General features: G+C 43.1%; 1 protein-coding gene across 3 annotated transcripts; it reads left to right on the forward strand.

Moving 5' to 3' along the window:
* The first annotated feature begins 478 nt into the window (after positions 1–478).
* On the forward strand, positions 479–7298 carry LOC306923110 (Golgi apparatus membrane protein TVP23 homolog A-like). 3 transcript variants are annotated; one of them, XM_079501129.1, is made up of 7 exons: positions 479–616; positions 793–868; positions 2298–2442; positions 3049–3138; positions 3438–3566; positions 5739–5870; positions 6911–7298. In XM_079501129.1, exons 2-7 carry the CDS (start codon positions 798–800, stop codon positions 6938–6940), a joined length of 597 nt encoding a protein of 198 aa, XP_079357255.1. In that variant the 5' UTR covers positions 479–616; positions 793–797; the 3' UTR covers positions 6941–7298. The 3 variants fall into 3 exon arrangements, with proteins under 3 accessions (XP_079357255.1, XP_079357254.1, XP_079357256.1); XM_079501128.1 differs by having other exon boundaries at positions 501–678; XM_079501130.1 differs by having other exon boundaries at positions 504–678; positions 6907–7298.
* Positions 7299–18415: the final 11117 nt, after the last annotated feature.

Consider the following 18415-nt stretch of genomic DNA (forward strand, 5'->3'; position numbering starts at 1 on the left):
TTTTCATCCTAGCATCTTATAGTGCAGATAGCGTAGTGTTTGTCAGATAGCGTAGCGTAGTGTTTGTCAGGGTTTAATAGTTATATAATTCGCCCAATTTTATCTCATATCAATATATATCAGACAAACTAACACCGTCAAAGTGTCACCAGACCATTTAACTTGCAAAACTTGAAGCAAAATAAAATGAAATCTCAAAATAATTGTAGGCTACTTACACATTATGGTGTATATTTGAGTGCATTTAGATCTAATTTGAACAAAAATACATAGGCATAGCCTATCGATTGTATCTCAATGTGTTTCTTAGGAGATTAATTCTGACGCAGTCCAGGTTTAGTTTAGCGCGCGGCATTCAGTTGATTTAGCCCAAGATTTAGACTCTCGTAGACGTATTTTAATTTATCGATTCTCACGTCAAGAGTGATGACGTCAGAACCGATAAATACGTCTACGAGAGTCTAAATCTTGGGCTAGAGTTGATTCTATAGGGTGTCCTGCGCCTTGTAGCTATCGGGCTTATTTAGCTGTAACACCTGGTTTATTCTAAGGACCATAATAAAAAGACAGGAGGCGAGCGCATCACCAGTTGACAGACATACACAGACAGCAGAAGGTACACTTCTTCTCAGACTCTGTTTGTCACATCATCATCCACAAGCATCACGAATGAAACGGGTGGGTGCACTGCAGCTACATTAAAGACATTAGGTCCATGTCTGTGTTCCCTCGATTTGATCGACCCGTGATTGATTTTATGCGGACGGGTTGTGTTGTTATTTTTTCTTGCAGAGGCTATGGCGGACGACACCGAGGATGTGGAGCTGGATTTCGAAGAGGAGCGAGTGCGAAGAAGCGCTGTCATACGGTAGGCATCATTTGCAGTACGTCTCTTCCTTAGCACGAGTGCACGACGGTGTCGCTTGCCGAGAAAGGGGACGAAAGAAAGAAAGAAAAAACGACCGGCATGTGCTCCGCCCCCGCTTGCAAGAAGATCCGTTCTCAATCTCAAGCAACACCGGCCGTCGCAGCACTATTAATTAAAGCATTCACAGACAGTCCCTGTTTGGAGTTGTTATTGCTACCTCACTTAAGTTGTGTCTGTCTGTCTGTCTGTCTGTCTGTCTGTCTGTCTTAGCCTAAGATTTAGTGTATTGTAGTAGATGTATTTATCGATTCTGACATTTTCAATCTAATATCAGAGACTCAGAATCGATAAATACATGATCTACGATCTAATCTTAGGCTATGTCTGTCTGTCTGTCTGTCTGTCCTCATTATAAAAGAGCTGTCTTCTCGGTGTCTTTGGGGGAGAGGGGGGGCAGAGCATAGAGTTATATATAATAGAGACTTCACCGGATTTCTCCTCTCATCTACTTGCATTGAGTTGCTCACCTAGCGCATGCATAGAGTATATAAAAGGATAGAGACTGAACTGGCGCGAAGCTCCGCTCCCCCAGCTATTCATGTCAGTGGAAGTTGCTCAGTGGCGTTTTGAAGCACCCGGAAGACTGCCGGAAGTACCGTCTCAGAACGTCTACTTCCGCATTTGACCACCAAATTTTGGTGGTCAAATGCGGAAGTGCAACCGAGCGCTCAATGTTAAAGCCCAGCTGCACGGGGTTTCCCGGTCATGAATCCACGGGTCCACCTGTAGTCCCTCCTCCTACCACTAGGACCCAGAGCTTCAACGTTGAATAGCCTCACTGGCCCCTTGAGCGCATGAGGCGTTCTTCCGGGTTGGAACCAGTGCATTCTGGGATTGCTTATAGGCCATACGTGAACGCGCTAAGCCGTTGATATCATTGCACGCTTTCCCGTATGGAGCATGGCGTTCACGTATGGAGCATGGCACGTGAACGCGCGCAATGCATAGTGCTTGGCCCATAGTGTAATACTACTTTCGGCCACCATGACGAGACAAGCTTGCTCCCTGCTTGGGCAGATGACAGCCATGGAACAAGCTTGTCTCGTCAAAACCATGTGACTCCCATTGGAAATGAATTGCGAGCTGCTTTGCCCCCCCCCCCCCCCCCCCCCCCTCTCCCCCAAAGACAGCGAGAGAGCACACTGTCTTTCATATGTGAGCGAGGCCTCTGACTGACTGACTCCCCCTTTCTGAAACTAGCTCTGCCAGTCACCACTCGCCCTACACACTTCCACTCAGTTTGAGCGTAGACATATAAATGTGTGTGTGTGTGTGTGTGTGTGTGTGTGTGTGTGTGTGTGTGTGTGTGTGTGTGTGTGTGTGTGTGTGTGTGCGTGTGCGCGTGCACGTGTGTGTGTGATCATCCCAGGCACCCGGTCGCGTCCTTCCTGCACCTGTTCTTCAGGGTGTCAGCCATCATAGTGTATCTACTGTGTGACTGGATCAGCAGAAACTTTGCATCCTGCTTCATCCTCATCATCACCCTGCTCTCCTTCGACTTCTGGTCTGTCAAGGTGAGAGAGGTGATGAGCACAGGAACTGTACAGCACAGGATAGCTGTTTTGTTCTGTGCTTCTTGCTTCCTGCTCTTTGTTCTCTCAAATGCATTTGGAAATGCATTTGATTTGATTTTATTTTTATTTGATTTTAGCACAGTATAGACTATAGAGCAATACATTAAAGCATAAATATAAAAAAGGGAAAGTGCCAGGAGGAGGCAAGAAGCCCTGGGGGCTTACACGAGGCCTCTACCTATATAAAATACATTATAACAAGATAATTTCCAGTAGACATGATTGCAGTATATAAAAAATATACAATCTACAACATGATTCAAAATACTTGATAATCTAAGACATTATTAGAGACGAGAAGAGGATACAAAACTGAAAATTAAGTGATTTGGTCAATCAGAACAACCTTCAGTTTGTTATAGACGCCCACCACACAAAATCACGTTATTTTTGTGGTTGGTTACGTTTTTGAAGCTTATGAAATCCAGGTGATATTTTTAGTGTTTATAGTGCAGTGTCAGTGCCTCTCATCACGATGCATTGTGAGCTTGTAGATTGTTTTTTTCCCCCTCATTTGCATTCTATTGTTTCTATCTTTTCTTCCAGAATGTAACTGGCAGACTGTTGGTGGGGTTGCGGTGGTGGAATCAGATTGATGAGGATGGAAGGAGCCTATGGGTGTTCGAGGCCAAAAAAGTAAGGCACTGCTTGAATTCTCATTTATTTGTATTTATTCATATTTTGTGTCCTGAGTACAAGATCGGCCTAGCCCTAGAGAAACATATGAGCTAATTTGGAAAATGATACAATTTATGCTGTGTGTGTGTGTGTGTGTGTGTGTGTGTGTGTGTGTGTGTGTGTGTGTGTGTGTGTGTGTGTGTGTGTGTGTGTGTGTGTGTGTGTGTGTGTGTGTGTGTGTGTGTGTGTGTGTGTGTGTGTGTGTGTGTGCGTGTGTGCGCGCGCGTGCGTGCGTGCGTGCGTGCGCGCGCGCGCAGAACTCTCAGGGCTGTAGCAGTGGAACAGAGGCTGAGGCTAGAATCTTCTGGCTGGGTCTGATCGTCTGTCCTCTCATCTGGATGTTCTTTTTCTTCACTACTCTGTTCTCCCTCAAAATCAAATGGCTGGTGAGGAACACACTTACACATACACAATATACTGCATGTTATTCGTTTGTTTGTTTGTTTGTTTGTTTGTTTGTTTTCTTTCTTTCTTTATTATTTTGTTAATTTTGTATGCTAATTAGCCCATAATAGTCCATATACTCACATTTAAATTCTATCCAATCAGTTTATATGAAGCAGAGCTTCATACAACAAAATTAGCAACAAAGTACTACTGACACAGAAGACACTGCGGCCTGCACATTATTAAAACTATGTACACCCACCGTCCCTTCAAGCTATAGGACTGCGACTGTGATCCATAGCCTAAATGCTGATAAACAGCGTAAATCTATACTTCCTCATTCCCTGCATATATACGCCAATGGCCAATGCCCATGTGCAAGTCAGATTGATTGGTTAACCCACTATGGATAAAAAATCACACCCGTGTGAAGTGAGACGCCTGAGGGTGAGAATGCATCCGCCTTGGTGACAGCAGAGAGCAGACTGCTGGGCGAGCACTGGCGCTTTGGAATGGGGGGTCAGATCAACATATCTGCCTGGGTGACAGCAGACTGCTGGGCGAGCACTGGCGCTTTGGCATGGGGGGTAAGATCTTAATTTTCGGTTGTTAAGAAAGTTTTCGCCGACTGCCGGGCGCGGCTGCACTAATAACTTTGGTGCAGGCCTGTCTAGAGTTTAAATGGACAGGTATCAGTCAAAATGGAGACATCGAGAGGAAGGATGGATGGGGAAGGATCAACATATGGAATGTCAGAATAGGTCAGCTCCATATATGGAGATCTATGGTTTTGAGGTTTGAGGTCAGATGTAGAGTTGCTGGCCAATATTGATGACATCAAGGTTCTCCATATATGGGCTTAATATTGATGACATCAGGGATCTCCATCCCTGATGATGTCATGTGATGTCACATGCTCCATCCCTGATGATGTCACGTGATGTAACCTGCTCCATCCCTGATGATGTCACATGATGTCACATGCTCTCTCACCCCGACCAGCCAACACACACACTGACGGGAAATGCACGATTCCATAGTTAACTGCGACCTTCGGTCGCAATCAAGAATGGTGGTCCCTTATTGGCCAGTTCTCCGTTCATTGTCAATGGCATTTTTAATGTTTGTTCAGACAACACAAACATTAGTTCTCTGTTCATTGTCAATGGTATTTCTAATGTTTGTTCAGACAACACAAACAGCTATATATAGGGGGGGCTAGCGCCCCTCCAAAATGGATAAGGAGGGATGGAGTGTCAGAGTTCTGTTCATTATAATGATAGTGCCTTTCACTCACTGCTGACCCCTACTGGCTGGTCTTGGGGAAGGCGTAGGCAACCATTTGTCTGTTGTGTCATCTCTGATACATGTGACACATCGCCAGCTGCTTCTTTTCACCTAAGAGTGAGTAATTTCACTGGGAAGATGTAACACATGCAGAGGAACACCTTATTCCTCTCCGTTCTGCTCCTTGCAGAACAGTTCAGGCAGTGCAGAGCGGAGGTTGAGGCTTGGGCACCTGCCCTTTTGCCTCAAAATGCCTTTTTCCTGCCCAACATCCATGGCCCTTTTCATTTTTACATGGTAATGAGAACGTATAGTTATTTTACTGTCCAATGACATGGGCCAAGTTATTGTGGAACATCTTTCTCCATTAGCATAAGACATCCAATGTACTACATTTCTGGTTTGAAATGGCACGAGGGACCCCCACAAAAAGACGGGGCGCATGCGTTTTTCCGACAGGCATTAGTGGGTGGCTGGTTAGGACTCACCCGTGGCTCCCGACATGCGTTGCCTGTTAAAACCCACCCGTGGTTTCCCTGTGAGGGTTAGGTTAGGGTTCGGGGTAGGGTGTCGGACTACTGCCTGTCGGACTGTTAGTATGTCGGACAAAACACATGCACCCAAAAAAGACCACCCCAAAAATCAGCGTACTCGGCATATACTATGTGCGCGCGCACACAGAGGGCTTTGAGCACCTGCCCCCTCAGTGCTCCCTGCACGGCCCTGGAACAGTTGCCCCAGCCAACCTGTAGGAGTCAGTAGTGCAGTGACAGACAGAGGCATCTCTCTCTGTTTCTCCTATACGTTTTGGTTGTTGTAGCTAGCATCTCTGTCTCTCCTACAGGTTTTTGGTTGTAGCTAGCATCTCTCTGTCTCTCCTACAGGTTTTAGTTGTAGCCAGCATCTCTCTTCAAGCAGCCAATCTGTACGGTTACCTGCGCTGCAAGGCAGGAGGGCAGGAGGGCAAGCCACCTCCTGACACGCGCTCCTTCATGGGTCACCACTTCCTGCAGCGTGTAAGTGACTCACCATGGCATTATATATTGTGAAGTTTGTAACAAATGGATATTTTGTTCTACAGCGCAGCATTTATTGATTGATTGATTGACATTTTTATTCACAGTATGCAGAATGGGTACATTTCAAAACGAAAGCACAAGTCAATACAAAAACTGTGGACGACACCATGATAAAGCATTACACTTGTTTACAACAGGGTCCACCATTTTCAAATCATCAGAACATTTAGAGACGTACAAATATACACTTCTATAACAAACAAGAATCACACCCGTGTGAAGTGAGGGGTGCTCTTATCATCATACATCATCTCATTCCGGCCAATCACAATTTGGGACTAAAATAAACTATGATATGATATGAAAATGTATATCTTCCCGGTGTATCGCCAACTTGTTACTTTGAGTTGAGAATTGAAAGCCTAGTACAACATGCTTGTGTTAGGGAATTTGACATCATGACGTAAAATAGACACTATGGGCCCTATATCTTGCGTCAGGGGCACTTTATCCGTAATTTGGGGATTTAGCATTGTGTAAGAGCCCCCGTATAATTTGCTATCTTGTGCCACAGCCTAAATCCTTAAAACACCTCCACTACCCGTTACATTATGCATAGGTGTGGTTTGTGCGTTACAATAATTAAACCAATCACCGTGCCACATGCCATTGCCTTTAAGAGATCCATTATCCATTACACATTATGCCCAGTGATATCTTGCCTTATGGCCCATGGAAGTGCCACGCGTTGCTGGGCTTGGAATACATTTTTACAGAGCGTTGTTTTGTGTCCAGTAGCTCCTCTATCTGTCATGCACTCCACGACCAACACAGCCTCACTTGTGCTGCTCAGACACTATGACGTAAAATTCTCCATTCATTGTCAATTGGAATTTAATGTTTGTGTAGGACGACGTTTGTGGACGGACACTAAAAGCTGGATATAGGAGGGGCTAGCGCCCCTCAAAAACATGAATCTTGTTCTTTGGTTGACTTACTGTATGTGCCTCATTGTTATGATCTCTTCTTTCAGCCAGATATCATCTTTGGAATACTGTGAAGATTGACCTGTCTTACCGTACTTATAAGTGTGTGTGTGTGTGTGTGTGTGTGTGTGTGTGTGTGTGTGTGTGTGTGTGTGTGTGTGTGTGTGTGTGTGTGTGTGTGTGTGTGTGTGCGTGTGCGTGTGCGTACGTGCGTGGGTATTTTCTCCAAAGTTTTCATAAACTGTATAAACTTGAATTGCTCGTGCCTGATGACTTTATTATTTCTTGCTGCTCTGTTCACAAGTTGCCCAGATATGAATGTGGATGGTATACCACTGTCTTATTATCTGATGTCAATAAAAAAAGAGTGGATTTGATCATTTCCTTTGTTGATGAATATTATGGAATTATGCTGTTGAAGGACAAATAAAAACCTAACAAAAATAAATAAAAATGCAAAACACTCGTTTTTGTTTTTACAATTACAATGTTTTATATGTTTATTACCTCATGCAGTTGTTGGAATAGTGCACTTTTATACAATGACGATGAATGTATATCATTGCTGTGTCCGAAATGTACTTGACAAAGTACCCTATATGTTATATGCTCAAATATAGTCAAAAACAAGAGAGGCTTAACTAATTTGGTGGTCACCATGGCAACACTCCATAATATGGAGTGTGATGAGCAAGAGCATGGTTGTAAATTCATGACTGATGGCACCAGATGGCTAAGCTAAAACATCCCAACAACACTTTGGACTGGTGAGAGAGAGAGTGCAATTAAATGGGGCATTTATATAGCACCTTTATCCAAGGTGCTTTACATTACATTGCATTGCATTCACCCATTCACACACATTCATACACCGATTGCGGCGGATGCCATGCAAGGTACCAACCAGCACATCAGGAGCAATTTGGGGTTCAGTGTCTTGCCCAAGGACACTTCGACATGTAGACAGGAGGAGCCGGGATTCTAACCGCCGACCCATGGATCATTGGACGACCTGCTCTACCTCCTGAGCCACAGCCACATAGAGAGATTCTTCCTTTTGATGAAAGATTGTGTGTGTGTGTGTGTGTGTGTGTGTGTGTGTGTGTGTGTGTGTGTGTGTGTGTGTGTGTGTGTGTGTGTACACGTGTGTGTGTGTGGTGAGGTGAGGAGTGCAGTGCATGAGTGAGTGAGTCAGTGAGTCAGTGAGTGAGTTTTCAAAAAATATCTATAATAACATGTGTTTTTATTTGTTTTTATACGCCACAACATCAGAGTAAAACAAACTGATTTGTATTCTGAGTGCTGCATGGTGTGGGACATCATATAGGCTATAGGCTATATTTCATCCATAAAGCAAACTTGAGCAAACCTCATAACTTTGACTGGGGTCAGGGTTTCTCAGGATTAACACACCCCATGCAGATGTTACATTGTTACGCCAAACCATATATGTGTCCGGTTCTGGAGAAAAGGTCCTCATGTATAGGCAAATTAACAAAATAGGTTTGGTTTTTGATTTCTTTTGGTGTTTATACTTTCTAAATCTGCAAAAAGATGAAAAAAGACCAATGCCTCCTTGTGCCCTAAGCCTTCACATATGTGGATATAAAGACACCCTCAGTAACAATACTTATACACACCCCACTGTCAAACATTTAAATAAGCAGTCATGTTTTAGCTGTGATGGAATGGAATTTAACTATTTCAAGTTTCTTTACCAGAATTGGGTCTACAACAGTTATCACTGCTAATTTAAATCATGGTCCATTTGTCAGTTTGTCCACACTTAGGGAGGCTATAGGCTCTAGGGCTGTACGACATTCAGTGTGCAGTCAAAACGTCCTACGGTCCTAGACCATAATTGCTGCATGGTAGGCATATTTTTACACTGTTTCTAACAATGTATTGGTTAAAAGATCTTTGTTTGATGAAAATGTGCATTTAGTGAATAAATGATAGTTTATATGCTAGTCTACTCTACGCTATCTCAACATTTAATAGTCATATTTTAATACAAGTTAAGTGTGCAAATAAAATGGACCCAAACACACTCCATCGGTCGGGTCAGACTCATTTGGTTCCGTGCACTGCACTCTAATTCTAACACTCAGGATTGTGCAGTGTATGTTTGAGAAGAACTGTTCACAGATTTAGGAACTGTTTCAATTGATTGAGATTTTGGAGGGAACCAACAAGCCCAGGGCATTGGCACCAATTTACTCAATCATGGTAGGCTAGCCTAGATAGATGGCTAGATTGGATGGCTAGATTGGATGCTCTGTGGTCCGTGCACCCCAATGTAAAACCCTATTTTATACTTGGTCTAAGTATAAACTCACATGGCTTGCGATTTTATTTATTATTATTAGGCTATTATTATTTTTTACCAGGATGACATACCCGAGATAGGGACGCCAGGGGTTAATAATGTGGTTCCAACCACATGCGCACAATAAGAACCCTGTGCTCAACGGGACGCTGTGATTGGTCACACGGCAGCCTGCTACTGGGATGACGTCACTGCGGGCGAGGATTGTCACCAGAGGAAGCGCGCATGCAGGCTGGAGCGGAGCGCAGAGCCTGGGTGACTGGCAGGGAGACAGGGCAGAGCCCAGGGGACCTTAACACACAGAGACACGCACACGCACGCACACACACACACACACACGCACACAGCAGCGTGATACAAGCCAAAGGACGGACGCACGCGCGCAATCTTCATCAAGGGGATCATATCATCCTACATCTGAGGAGGACAAAATGTCTGCAGGTTGGGTGCTGGTCCTGAGACAGGTAAGGGCTCCATGCACTCATCATTCAGAGGAAGGCGTTTCGCAACAAAAAAAAAAGCATCCCCCAGCAGAGCTCCTGTTATTCTGTCATGTCACATATGTGTCTCAAGACAGAATACATAGCGGCCTTGATCAATGACGACTTACTTTAAAACAATATATATATATAGCGTTTACATGTTTTTCGTGTAGGAAAATTATTTTGCATTTCATTTGGAGGCGAGGGCAGAGCCAGTTGAGTTGCATACATGCATAGGACAAAACCTTATATAATTGTCAGTGATAAGGCTCTTTGGCCTATTTGGAACAAACTGGATTCTGAAATATCTGGTGGGACATTCCTTATGATGTCAAATAGCCTAGTTTTACAAATAGGCATTTGCAACTCTCCAAAATGAGAATAATTTGCCTCAGGAGCTCTGAAAGTACTTAAAGATAAAATGTAGGCCTACTTAAATCAAACTCAAATTTTGTTTAGTTTTAGCATACATTCAGCTGTTGAACTTGGGGTAATTTAGCTGCTGCAGCAAAAAGCCGTGTCTGTATGTTCTTAATAACACTTTAACATTCTTTGTTGTAATTTAAAGGACGAAATTGACGAGATCAAATCAGATCAGACTAATACAAAAAACCGAGTCTGAATATTCATTTGATATTTGAAAGGTTTATAATACAACAATAACTCTATAGAGGTGTCTCATATAACCTACGAATCTTGATATTATGCATGATTCATAGGTTTTATGAGACATTTAAATATGAATTTGATTTAATTATTTTAAGAACTATTTCTAGAGCATAGGCCTACTGGGGGAAACAACTAGATTAAAAAAACGATATGGAGCCCAGAACACATGATCTGTTTAGGATATATATATATATATATATATATATATATATATATATATATATATATATAAGGCTATAGTGCTATGAGGAGGACTGCTAAACCACGTGTCCTTCATAGCATACCTTCGTTCTGAGACTAGTTATAAGTTCAAAGTTGGCCCAGTTTGTTGTTGGCAGAAGTTCCAGGATGGAGGCTATGAAATACTGATACACTTCATGTGTTGTTGTTGTTACTTGTTGTTATTGTTGACAATCTTTAATTAAAGCTATAGCCTAATCGACTGCATGTTTAAGGGTATATACGTTTGATTCCGTTTGATGTAGTTTAGCCTATTCAGGTTTGGCTTGTAGCCCAATTGCTTTGCTGATATCCTGCATGGTGAAGATTTAGCTACCACTTATTGCACTTAATATATAGTATAGTGAAAATATATTTTGTGTCTAGCCTATAGGCCTGCACCAAATCTAAAACAAATACAAATAAAATAAAAAGGTTCCCCCCAGAATAGGGAAGCTGGTGTTCAAGTGGTTAATAGGCTGCATTTGACAATTAAGTTAGGCCTGCTGCGTGTTAAGACTAATTTGAATCTTACACCCCCACGTTTCACGATTGATAATGATAAAAACAATGATATTTATGATAACATAAAAATGATATTAGACGCCCTATATTTGGACTATATTTCAGAAATCTGTGAGTTTGTTAGTCCCGTTTTCATGGCCTGGACCATGGGCCTTATATTATAAAAGGCTTTTGAATGAATTGTTAAAATCAAGGTATACAGGCTAATCAATGTTGTCTCTTTCTATAGGCGTGTGCACGCCCGCACGAAACCGTATGGCGGTGCATGGCTCACTGTAGGCCTATACAGCGAATGAATCATGAAAGGATGTCTGTTTCTGTCTTTGGTTATCTAGCTGTATGAGTGTTAAATACCTGTCATAAAGCTAGATAACCGAAAGTAGAAATGACTTCCATAACACTGTCTTCATCATCAGACCATATGGAGCCTATATAGGCTTATTACTACGCACACAACAACGGCTGGGGACTTTGATCCAAAAGGTAAGGAATTAGCATGTAGGCCTATAGTTTGTTTGTGTCCCTATTTGTTTTATCAATGTAACAATGTAAAAGCTTGCAAAAGTAGGCAAACGTAGGCCTAAGTAAACAGGCCTACTCAGGCTATTGTGTGACTTAAAAATAATACATTTGGCCTAAATTGGATGCATCATGAGAGGACATGCATGGGGTATATAGGCAGACTTATATATATTATAGCCTAGGCCTATAGGCTACTGCGTCTATCATAACGATTTTATTAGTTTCAATTCTATTACAATTCGGGTTATTCTTAGAAGTCGAATCATTCTTGATTCAATATATGGGTCCAATTAATTCAAAGAAGCACATGCACAGTTCGTAATTAGCCTTTTTTTTCTTCTTCGTCTTCATGGCTCTTATCCATTGAGGCTGCACATGCCGGGAGCTGTCCATTCAGTCCCGCTAAAACATGGTGCTGAATTTTAAACAGGTCACCCACTGGGAGAAAGGGTGCACAGTGAAACCCTCAGTGTTAATGAAACTCTGAGCGTGGATACAAAATGTAACCAAATGTGCCCTTATGGATCCATATGGTTACAGTTTGTTACAAGCCCACACAGTTATAAATGTCTAAATGAACACCGTGGATTTTACTGTGCTGTATACATGCAGCTTGCAGACCTTGCACAGCCAGCTATTGTTTTTGTCTGCTGTGGGAGTTCATTTGTTGTGTCCTTTGAAATGATTTATTCTTTCTATAATTTCCTGAAGATTGCTTTTGTTTTCCTTGTTTTCCATACATTACGTGTCAGAGCATATATAATTGTATAGTGCCAATGAGAAGTGTTTTTAACTGAAGAGAGAGAGAGAGAGAGAGAGAGAGAGAGAGAGAGAGAGAGAGAGAGAGAGAGAGAGAGAGAGAGAGAGAGAGAGAGAGAGAGAGAGTTGGTGCTTTGTTTGAGGACTAGGTCAGTCCACTACATTTAGGCTGTTTATACAAGTTGAGTGGTGTACTGTAGTCGACCTATTATCACTGGGTTCAGAGGAACTCTTTAGTGGCTGCATTTACAGCTGCAGCGCGGGCCCCAGAGCCTCATGGGAAGAAGACATTACTGTTTCAATAAAGAAGGGCAAGGCCGTCCAGGAGACAGGATCTGAACTTTTCAACTTAGGTACTTCAGTGCTGTACATAAGCTGGAGACTGGAGAATTAGCACTTGAATGTAAAGAGCACTAAAATGAGTTTTCATTCACATGGTTGACTACCAACTATAGAGTTTACTGTCAAACCAAGCTAATTGCTTCAATTCAGACTAGTGGGATATTGGATATAGAATGCCTGTTGTCCAAGGTCCTTTTTCCCAGGCCTTTCGCTGGGTTAGCTACAATGGTAGTAGTGTGTGAACGTTTCCATGCACTATTAAACAGGACTACAATGTTTGGGATTATGTATAGGATAATAATCTAAAGCATTCTTGTTTCTTCCATGCCTCACTGATGATGCAAACAGAACAATTATTTTGTTGCCTTGTGCCTTGCTAGATATACCTATCATATAATGTATATAATGTATATAAATGAAGCCTTATTACTTATTACATACTTACCGTATGAGTTTGAGTCTGTGCTGCACACGCGCATGCGTACGAACACACACGCACGCACGCACGCACGCACGCACGCACGCACGCACGCACGCACGCACGCACACACGCACGCACGCACGCACACACACACGCACACACACAGAATAAGAATTGTGATTAAAAAAAGTCTAGAGACAGATTTAGCAAAGCACATCTCCTTTCAAGTGGTGGTAAACATTCATGTACATTCAGTGTTTTTATGTCTGTCGTTTCTCTTTCCTCTGTTTGCCTTACAGGCTTAAGAGAGATCGAAGATCCTTAAAACAAAATAAAAAGCCATGAAGAACAACCAAGGGGTGGAAATGGGGACGGGTTGGGGGGGGGGAAAGGGTCCAGAATTACCGCCACTCCCACCCACCCTTGCCTCCTCTAGCTTTATTACCCCCGGAGCCTGCTATGCCATCTGCAGTGCCAACGGGGGATGCGATGCCCATGCCAGGAGGAGGACAAAGATCCGGCCGGATCTCTCAAGTCATGGGCACGCTGAGAGAAGCCATCTTGGGAGTTGTTGCCGCGGCGGCACCTAAGATGGCTGGGCTGGCACATCATGAGGTGAGTTACATCATGGCTTTCTGCTGGGTACCATGGTGGTGGGGGAGGTGTGAGGAGTGGTCAGGAGGTATAGGGGTACAGGAGGGCAAAGGGGAGGGTGGTGGTGGTGGTAGTGGTGGTCTTTTTTGTTTTGGAAGTGGGGGGGGTAAGTAAGAGAGTTACCCATTTCCTCCCCAGTCAGTCACACATGGCTGTTCCCTTCTCCTCTATTCTATCTGCTGCTTCTGTTAATTAGCAGTTAAGAGGTGAGATGGGGGGGGGGGGGGGGGGGGAGGAAGGGGATGGGGTAGCAAACAAAATTAATGAGCTGGCACCGATTGAAGGGAACCTGCCATCTTCTCTTGTCATGGCGCTTCTTTACGCCCGATGTGCACCACAGTGTACATGGCCATATTCTCTGTGTAGTCGCTATATAAATGCCCTGACGTAATCTCGTAATTGTATAATGTATTAAATGGCTTTGTTCAGAAATTTCGGGAGCGGCGGTGAATATAGTATAAAATGGCAACGACCTCGATGTGTTAAATGGTGAAACTCGGGATGATAGGGCTATTCTAACTTCACATAATGACTCATAATGATGTAATTGCTGTTACTGGAGGTACAGTAATTTATATATAAGAAAAGGTGTTCTTATATCACTTACAATGTGAACAGTTTTATGAAAAATAATTGAATTAATCATTTTGTTAAATCCATGCCAAGCAGAACCATGGTGTTAAACTGAATTTATTAGCTCTTTTTGCTAGACTCTAACATGTTAAAATATAATGAAGTGCATAGGGTACAGTGTGTGTGTGTGTGTGTGTGTGTGTGCGTGCGTGCGTGCGTGCGTGCGTGCGTGCGTGCGTGCGTGCGTGCGACTGTGATGATGTCTGTGTGTAAAGACTTGTCCTAATTAATTTATGTGAAATATTCAACTATTCTATCTGCTTAATTAACACAGATGGCTATAGCACATCTAACCGAAGCAGTAGCCATTCAATACTTCCATCCCTTTCAACTTCACTCGTACAAGAGTGGCACGTATTTTAAAAATATTTATGTAATGTGGTATGACCAAACACTATAGGATTAAGCATCTCAATAAGGATACACATTTCAAACAAATTAAGCTATAGTATTCAGCCATCAGCCATAGAGGGAAGCCCATAGCATAAACTGTGGTCCTTCCCTTCTGAATTGCACACACATTCATATCTCTGCTGTTCGGGGAGAAACCATGCACCTAACTAAGACAAAATAAATAAAAATCAGGAAACGAAGAAAACCTTGTATTTTGAAAGCAAAGCAATACTGCCCCATCAAAGTTGGTGTTGTGACTTTATATATTGTCAATTACTTGCATGAGAGGGGGAGAGGTGGTGGAGTTAGCTGTTTTACCAGACAGCTTGAGGGTCCAATGGAGTTACGAGGTTTTGTCCTAACCGCTTTTAAATACTTTCCATTGGTTCACATGTTTTTTAACCAACACACAGACGTAAAGGGTGCATGTTCAATAGCACTGATTTATGCAAAAGAAAAATCTAAAACCTCCAAAATGGAGTTAGGTGGTTTCCTCCCGACAGCAACGATATACTGAATACAGTATTGTACAACATTATATGTATTATCTTAGGTATGCAATAATACATGATATTGCCATGGTGTTCTATTATACCATGGCTGTGGGGTGTTGGCACACAACGTAGAAGCAGAGTGACATAAATGCTCGCAGCCTGCCGGCCTCAAGTGTATCATGGCTTCTATAACATGATTACCAGTCAGTGATTAGCGACGAAATTCACTCACAAATTGAACCACGGCATATCAGGTGTAGCATAGGTTACGGCGATTATACATGGGATAACTTGAATGTGTGCATGCGTTACAATTAGGAGTTCCACTTGACTGATATAGGCCTATATATACATATATATAGGCTAGCTTGAATGGCGTATAAGATGGCGCTCTGTGCCCCTGGCAGCTTTAGCAGCAACCTGAACCAGAGAGCGGTTGCGGTGGAGAGACACGTGTACATGTGTGTTCACAGCCAACATGTGCAGCTGCAGTCCTCCTCGTGTGTTAATGAACAGTGGCCCTGCGTTTTCACATTATCATTCAGCCCCACTCTCTCCCCCCCCCCCCCCCCCCCCCCACCCCCCCCTCAATAGCCGTTGAGTCTCCACCCCCCACCCTCCAAAAAAAAAGCCTGCTTTCCCACCATTGTGGAGGCTGGTGCTCTGTGTGGCGGGCCTGGGACTGGGACTGGGGGGCAGGGTGGGAAAGGCCCCTCCAGACTAGACATGAGCAGATGCCTGAGACATTAGACTGTCGCACAGATCACCAGGGTCCTGTGAGCTGCCGAGTTTTAATGTGTGTGTGTGTGTGTGTGTGTGTGTGTGTGTGTGTGTGTGTGTGTGTGTGTGTAATAGGAGGGGTGGGGGGGGGGGGGGGGGTAGTCCCGGTCCTAGAGTGCCACCTGACTGTTCATTAGTCTATTCAGCCTCCTCTGCATGTCTGAAAAGCGTGGAGATACTGTTGGCCTTTTTCCCCCCATACGAAATGAGAGGGATTTCTTTTCTTTCTCTCTTTTTATTTACTGCCATTAGAGACGCATTCAGTCACACATGCATGTGAAAGCTCACTCGCAGGCATACACTGTTTCAAACAGCAGAGTATATGTCTGATATGGCATCATATCGTGCATGAGTGACACACACACACAATTCAATGTGGTTTGATTTAAGATATCCCCCCCCCCCCCCCTCTCACGGTTAAATTAACACTTTAGCTGGGTGTGTGTGTTTCATTTGTTTTAGTACGACTCCTTTGCCAGTTTTTTTTTACCAGCTGCATGCATTGATGGCATTTTTGTGGCAAATGGACAGACCTTGGACACTAATGGACAGACACAGAACAATCTTAACGAGACAGTCAGTATGGTACAGGATATGGTTGTGAATGACTCAGCTAAGGCGAGGGGCGTGTTTAACCAGCTGAATGATGTAACCAGGGGATAATGGTTATTAATGAGCCTCATACTGTACTTCCTCCGCTACATGATATGTAAGCCCACACGTCAAAAAGACCATCCTCTCTTCTTATTCACATAAAGGACTCAGAGCTGTCTTCATAATTGCATTTGTGCTTCTCATTTGTGATATACAGCACATGCTTCGGGGCAGGTTTGATAGAGGAGAGAACGCATGATGAAGGCGCGGAATTAATCTTGGCAATTGCCAAGTCCACGACCTGTTCCACTGGGGGTGGTATTTCTCTGTTGGAGGCAAACAAAGGGAGGGAAAAGGGGAGATGCATGAAATCATTGCTTGTGAATAAATAAGTCCAATCTGAGCGTAACGATATGTTGACTATCAAGAAGGGGTTAAGGATAGAAGGAGAGGAGAGATGTGGCCACGTATAGCGAGAGGCAACGAGAGACACCGCTCTGAATAGACGAGAGATGTGCCACATGGCACGTGAGCAGCCATGATTGAGTTTTGAGCCTGTCGCCTTTACATATATGTATTCATGTGCATGCAAAGCTACGTGCAGTCTACATGCAGTCTTAGCTTGTGATGTTCCTTGCTAAATCAGTGTGTGTGTGTGTGTGTGTGTGTGTGTGTGTGTGTGTGTGTGTGTGTGTGTGTGTGTGTGTGTGTGTGTGTGTGTGTGTGTGTGTGTGTGTGCGCGCGTGCTTGTGCGCCCGTGCGTGCGTTTGTGCATGTTTGAACAGTATGCAGGACGGCCTGAAATTGTATGTGACAACCGACAGAGGCAGTGTGGGCAAAGAAAGGATTTATCAAGCACACACACTTCCTGTACCCTGCATAAGGAATATCTTTTATATTATTTAGATGGACATACACAAAAATATAGCTTTGTCTAATGTCAACTCTGTCTGTCAGTGCAAAAGTAAAAAAAGAAAAGAAAAAGAAAACCAAAAGGCAAATAAATATGACCAACAAGAAAAGTAGGTCCCAGGCACTCTGATTGATAACAGGACAGAAAATGTATATTTTAAATAAATATTTATTGATACAAGAAAGGCTTTTTGGTTTCCATTTTGGAGTGGCTGTGACCGACATTTCTTCTTCAGATATATCCTCATAGTTCCAAGAGCACCAGACATTGTATTTTACAACGTAATGTACTCTAAAACAGTCTGAGAGAGTTTTCAATCCAATCTGACGTGAGATCAGTGTGACAGAGAGAGGTCAATAGGGTTTTAATACAGTAGGCCTACTTTGCCGGAAAGATTTGGCGAAAGATTTTGCGTCTTTAATTAATGCCCCAACAGAGTCCATAAATCTCTATATAACCTACTTGGAACCTACTTGGAACTAAGAGTTTAAGTTTTAACATATGCCTATACTGATAATCATATCACTTTATTACGTCACAGCTGTGCAGGCGTAAAGCCGTGGGTGACATTTGGTTTTGTGTGTGTGTGTGTGTGTGTGTGGTGGTGGTGGTGGTGGGGGGGGGGTGGAATAGAAAAGTAAAGATGTACAGTATCTCCATATTATACAAATAGCATAATAAGCAGCAGGTATGTACTGTATGTATATATGTGAAGTTAGACACAAGGCACAAAAAGACTGATATATAGTCAAGAACCCCCAATATGCATTTGAGGGCTCCCCATTTGAAAAGATTTTATGCCAGCCCCCATAAAGGAAGATTTTCAA

This window comes from Electrona antarctica, assembly GCF_951216825.1.
Source record: "Electrona antarctica genome assembly, chromosome: 5".
Lineage (NCBI taxonomy): Eukaryota > Metazoa > Chordata > Actinopteri > Myctophiformes > Myctophidae > Electrona > Electrona antarctica.